The 6239-nt window shown below is 54.2% G+C and overlaps 1 protein-coding gene across 6 annotated transcripts in view; it reads right to left on the reverse strand.

The window, feature by feature from the left end:
* Positions 1-5741, reverse strand: part of SGSM2 (small G protein signaling modulator 2) — a 32185-nt gene extending 26444 nt beyond the window's left edge. For 2 of the 6 annotated variants that reach the window (XM_058283054.2, XM_058283053.2), the window contains exons 1-2: positions 5482-5737; positions 2071-2146 (exon numbers count right to left, since the gene is read on the reverse strand). In XM_058283054.2, coding sequence (XP_058139037.1) covers positions 2071-2146; positions 5482-5538 — 133 coding nt within the window. In that variant the 5' untranslated portion in view covers positions 5539-5737. Of the gene's footprint in view, positions 1-2070; positions 2147-4029; positions 4115-5481 lie in introns of those variants that run through there. The other 4 variants (XM_071210433.1, XM_058283056.2, XM_058283059.2 and 1 more) reach the window with 3 other exon arrangements.
* Positions 5742-6239: the final 498 nt, after the last annotated feature.

A 6239-nucleotide genomic window follows, 5' to 3' on the forward strand; every position in this document is an offset into this window, starting at 1 on the left:
GAACTGTCCAAACCACCTGGGCTCACCGCTGCCTCTTGTCTCCCACTGGCTGTCCTGGTCAGCTTTCTTATATGAGCCTGCAGTTTCATGTACTTGTGAAGCTACAGCATCCCCTGGAAACCCCCAGAAAGGGAGGATACAGCCCCCTGCTAAACAGAGCACCTTTTGCTCCTGGGCTGAGTTTAGAACCCTGCAGACTTGGGGGCCCTTGTTCTATTTCAGCAACCAAAAGAGCATTCCTTTTGAGTGTGATAGCCCTGCCTGCTGGAAAGAGCTGTCTGGGGGCTCCTAGTTTGATCAGAGGAGAGCTGACAGTTGTTTCTCACCCCCAGTGGCCTCATAATGGGACACCTACAGCTTTTCTCCCTGTCTCCTTCCCCAATCCCTTGTCCCTCCTCCCCCCACAGCCACCCACGTGCGGCACCCATGCACAAGCTGTTTGCACTATTTTATTCTGTTTTCAGAGTGACTCTGAATGTAGCCTAGCACCAAGCCAGGCACAATTAAGCTGCCAGCAAAGCCCTTCTGGTGACAATGACAGATCCTGGCCAAAGTCAGGATAACCCAGCACAGGTGGAAAGCAGTAGTGGTCTAACACTCTGCAGAGCCCCTTGTAAGCCAGGCATACTTTTTACTTAGCAGAGGCTCTGCCAGAGAAAATGGGTGGTCTGACTCCTCCTCGTAAGCCTAGGAGTCACCATATCATCTCATAGAACTGGGGGACTCACCTAAAAGGAAGACAGTGGGCACTCAAATCCAAAAAACCTAGCTCCAGCCTCAGCATCTCAAGAAGGAAAGACAGGCATTTTCCGAGCTAGGATCGTTCACATGAATTATCTCGATGCCTGCAAAAAGTCTTTGAGGTGGGATTTAGATCCCTGTTTTCAGAGGGGCAAGCTGAGGGTGACAGAAGTTAAGAAACTGGTCCAAGATGACTTAAGAAGTAAGCAGGGTGCCAGGGTTCACACCCGAGTCGGTCTCTCAGGCTCTGTCACGCGCAGCCTCTACCCTGACCGCCCTCCACTGTCTCCCTGCCTTACTTTCCTGCAGAGCTTTTATCACTCAGGATAGGATATTTTCGGGGTGCGTTTTCTGCCTGCCTTGCCCAACAGAATGTAAGCCCCTGGGGCAGACACCTTGTCACTATCACTTCCCTGCCCTGAGAACAGTGTCAGGCACAGAGCGGACGCTCAGGGAGTGTTTGATGACGGGCTAAGGGGAAGAGCAGCATTTTCTCCCTCACAAAAGTGTCCTGACCCTTCTCTGCTTCTTTCCTTCCTTCCCCTCAGAAATGTACAACCTTCCCTTCCCTGAACCACAAATTCCACGCTCAGAGGCCACAGCAAAACAAACAAAAACACATAGAGATGGTATATGGTTCCCTGAATCCTCAGAAAGGGAGTAGCGAAAAAGTTCAAATTCCTGGAAATCCAAAAACCTGCCGTGTGTAGAGATAGGCTTGCTCCTCCAGAGGCAAATGTCTTCACTTGAAGGAGGAAGCCGTGAATTATTGTGGACTTCCTCCCTCCTGAGGCTGGAAGGCTTTGGCTAGCTCTCCTCTCCTACACTCATGTTCTTTCGCATCCAATCAGGGCTTGGAGAGTTGGGATTGAGAAGGTACAAGTGGCACAAACTTGCAAAAGGCACAAATTCTTCCCCAAACCTAAAGTGAGGATAAATCAGAATGGCAGTTTCCTAAACGGAATTACCTAAGGCTGTGGTTCTCTAGGTTTGGCCGCTCACCAGTACCATCGGCAGAATCTGGGAACTTGTTAGAAATCCAAGAAACTCTGGGGTCGGGGCCCAGGGACTATTTTAACAAGTCCTTTAGGTGATTCTTGATGCCTGCTAAAATTTGAGAATTACTGTCCTAGGGAATGAAAACTACACAGCCTCTGGGCCCTGGAGATCCTGATTTCATAGGTCTAGAATGGAGCCCTAGGAGATTTCAACACTCCCCCCCGTTGATTCTGACTGCAAAACCTGAGGACTCGTTTCACCCTGGCCCCGAGGCAGTGTCCTCAGTGTTATACCCAGGCCCATCTCCCACCACCCCAGTCACCCACTCACCACACAGAGCAATGATGTGGCTGCTATCCTCATGCACAAACTTCCTGGTGACAGCCTCCTCCATGATTTGCTTCACCTGTGGACAAATGGCAGCATCATGCTATAATTTTTTTTCTCTGATCAAAGGCCTGTGTGTAAGGACATAGCTTGGCTCTGCCCACCTCCTCTGGGGTCAGACACATGTGGTGTAAATGATAAAGACTGGAGAGGCAGGGAAGCAAACTTTCTTCAGCACAGACTTCTCTAAACCTCTTGGAGAGGCAGCCGGGAAAAGACAAACCATAAAACCACCCATCGGCTGGTGCAGCCATTCCAGCTCAGGCGGCCGTGCGTGGCGGGGGAGGGAAGGAGGGGAGGCTGCTTGCTCCTCTGTACTCAGGCGGAGGGCTTGTGGGTCTATACGCCATCCTTAAGGGGCAAACTGTCTCGGCACAGGCTGTAGCTAAACAATCTGCCCCTCTTTTCCTCCCCCTTCACTGAGGTGAGGGGTCAGGTCTGTCCAGGCCTCGGGTTCACAAGCCCAGGCTTCTTTTTATCCAGGTTCTAAAATCCTTGTGTTTTCTGTTCCTACCTGGAAGGGAAAAGCTTCCAAATACCTTGTGAGGTGGGCAGTCACATCTTCCTTCCTTTAAGCAAGCACTCTTTTAAAAAAAGCTTTTTTATCAGCTGAGAGTAAGCATAGAAACAGAATATTAACCAGCACCCCAAAGCAACCGCTGCCCCATCACAGTCCCCTCCAGGCTCCACCTTCTTCAAAGGCATCGGCTATCCTGACTTCTGACACTGGGTTTGGTACTCGTCAGAAATCCAAGCACACATTGTGTAGTGTTTTGTGACTGGTTTCTTTTGCTCCCCTAGGGGCTTATAAGATTTGGTCGTGTTATTGTGTGTAGCTGTCGATTGTTCATTTTCATTGCTGTAGAGTATTCCAGTATGTGAATTCACCATAGTTAATATGCGTTTGGCTATTTCCAGTTTAGGGCTGTTATGAATATTCTGGACAGTCTTTTGATGGCATGTTTGCATTTCTTTGGATTTGTATGTCTATGCGTGGAATTGCTGGATCACAGGGTATGCATAGTGTCAGCTTTACTAGATATTGCCAAATTGTTCCTCAAAGCTGTCAGACCAATTCACACCCCCACCAGCAGTGTCTGAAGGTCTAGTGGCTTCCAACACTTAAGCTGAGTGCTTGTGATGTCCCAGGGGGAAGCTGAAGTAGAGATGCCAGGAGACAGAGACTAATACTGGAGATTAAAGTGATGGACCACCTCAAGACCAGCATCAAATCTGACAGGTAAAGTAAGATCTGGGCAGAGCTTGTCTGTTTTTCTTCTGACAAGGAATCCAGTGTCCTGATGCTGCCCTGGCTCCCAAGGCCCCTTGCCCGGGTCTGTATGGTTTAGAAGGTGGTAGAGCCCCTAAAGCCTGGAGGAGGGAGGAAGTTCCAGAAATCTCCTTTCTGCTAAAGACTGCTCAAGGTTAGTGGTTAGGTAAAAGGGGCTCAGATTGATTCATGCCTCCAAACTGTCAATAGCTTCCTAGATTATTTCCCAAGGGGTGTTTGCTTTAAACAGAGCACAATGTCACAACTCAAGGCCTGAGGCAGCCTGGGGCGGGGGGCAGACTTTTGAGCTAGGAGGATCTTTAGATACTCCTAGAATTACACCAGAGGTCCTTCGTGAAGGGCCAGCCTTGCTTCTAATTATGCCCACTCTCCCCACTTGTAAGAGAGGAAAGGATATGTTTCTCCAAAAATCAGATTCTTTTAAGCACTGAAGGGGAGAGGGAAATACATCACCTTCAGAGCAGGTCAGCCTTTGTCAGGCTAGATACACAGCTGCAGTGTATTTTGGACATTTCTCACATTTGTTTAGGAATCATTCTTGGAACAGGCCTTCTAAGGACTGAAAAATATAATTGTTTCCTCAAACATCTTTCCTGTTATCCCTGACGAACCTCAAATTTGGATCACACCGACAGTCCGCTTGGGTTCAGCTACTTTTTTGTCTTGTTCGTAACATCTGTAAGTCTCTGACGCTAGACTGCTTGCATCCTGTGGATAAGTACAGAGATTTCTCTTTCTTTTGGGCAGGGCAGAGTTGGAGCATGAATGCTGATCTGACAGACCCTTCTGCAGCCCCTTCACAGCAAAGGCCTGATGGAGCTTTTCACACACTGCTGGAGAGGTGAGTGTTTCACCCACTTCTTTGCCAAGGAGAGGGAAAGGAACAAATGTTAGGGCACAGGCCAGGTCGTGGTTGATGCAGGAGAACCACCTGGAGATTTCCAGGATTTTGTGAGAATCCCAAATCTTCCCCACTCCTGCAACTCTAGGAAGGGGTAAAGGAACTGATATGGTGAACTTTAGATATGAAGTAGATACCATTATCCCTCTTTTAGAGATGAAATTGAAACTCAGAGAGGTCAAGTAATCTACTCAAGGTCACAAAGAGCTAGACCTAGCATGTTTCAAAGTTTATGCTTTCCCACCATGCCTTGCAGTCTCCAGATGAGCATATTTATTTCCCAAATAGTTACTAAGCCCCTACTATGTGCCATCCACTAGAGGTGTGGCTCTACTGGATGATGGCCAAAGAGGCAAGTGGAGGAAGGAGCTCAAGGCTCCAGAGGCCTAATTCATTCTAGTTTACTCTGCAGGTTTGAGTTCTTCAGCTCTCATACGCGGGTGAGTCACTGACACGGTCACCCCCCCCCCCCAATACAAACAATGAAATGAGCTTTTGGGCAGGTCAGGGTAAATGGGGTTAGCAGAGGGAAGGACTCTTTCTGATGTGGAAGGCCTGCTTCAAAAAGAAAAAACAATCTAGTCCTAAAACCCATTCTCAAAAACCAAAAACCAAAACCAAAACGAAAAAACTGGTCCTTGGGTAGGAGGTGGGCGGGGAGGGAGAAGCAGCGAGACAGGCAGAGAACCCTCCGGCAACCACGACTCAGGTCCCAGAGGGATGCTGGCGTCGGGGGTTGGGTGTAGGGAAAGGGGGAGCTAAGACCCCCAAATCAACGTTTGAACGCCGCAGGAGGCCCGCGTGGGGCCCCGCCCCCTCCCAGATGGCGCGGGCAATGAATGGGCAGCTCAGGTTCCCCAAAATCGCCGCTACCCCTCCCCCGACCTCGGTCTCCCAGAGCTGCTGCCGTCACAGGGCGGGGAGCTGCGCGACCGCGGACCAAACAAGCCCCGGAGCTCCGGCCTAGCCCCTTGGGCTGAGGGGCGCTGCCCCCCAATCCCGGAGGCGAACGGGAGCCGCAGCCCGTCCGGAATCACGCCCCCGCCCGACCCGGGTCAGGGCCCGCCAGCGCCGCAGCCCGGCGGGTGGGCGCGGACCTATGCGCCCCCGGGGCCGCGCGGCCCGGGCTTGAGCCCCCGCGGGGTCCTCCCCACGACTTTACCTCCTTTTTCACGTTCCACAGCAGTTTCTCTTTGACTGCGTCCTCCGCGCTCCCCATGGTGCGGCGGGCGGCGGGGAGGCGGCGCCGCGCGACCCTCCGGCCCCCCGCGCGCCCTCGCCGCCTCCGCGCCTCTGGGCTCAGCGCCCCGCGCGCCCGGCGGAGCCCCCGCCCGCCGCGCCGCCCTCCCTCCGCCGCCGCCGCCGCCGCAGCCCCGGCCCGGAGCTCGGCTCCGCAGCCATCTTCCGAGCCCCGCACAGACGTCAGGCGGCTGGCCCGGCCCCTTCCCACTGCCGGGGTGGGGGGGGGGCGATCAGCGACGGCGGGTGGGTCGGGACCGGGGGAGGCCGCGCGCGCCGCGGGGGGGGGGGCGGTGACGGGCCCGGGAGCGCGCCCCTGGGGCCGCTGTCATGGCAACGCGCCCCCTCCAGCCCCGAGGGCGCGAACCCGCATTGTGAGCGGCGGCAGCCCGCGGCGCTCGGCGCCCGCACGCCCGGGGCCCTGCGGCTCCTCGGCGGGGGGCGACGCCGCGCGCGGCGGGGCTGGGTTCCTCCTAGCCAGACGCTCCCACACTTCCACGCGCTCCTCCTCCCGACGGGAAGGGAAAGAGCGGGTGGCTGCGAAGGCCGGGGTGAGGGCTTGGGGTCCCCGCTGGAGAGGGCGTCCTGCCCGGCGCCTCGCGCCTGGCCACCGGGAGCCGGTCCCCGGAGCAAAGGCGGTCAGCTCCAGCGCTCCTCTGCGTGCCCCCACCCGGCCGATCA

Source organism: Dasypus novemcinctus, chromosome 21 (genome assembly GCF_030445035.2).
Source record: "Dasypus novemcinctus isolate mDasNov1 chromosome 21, mDasNov1.1.hap2, whole genome shotgun sequence".
Taxonomy (NCBI): Eukaryota; Metazoa; Chordata; class Mammalia; order Cingulata; family Dasypodidae; genus Dasypus; species Dasypus novemcinctus.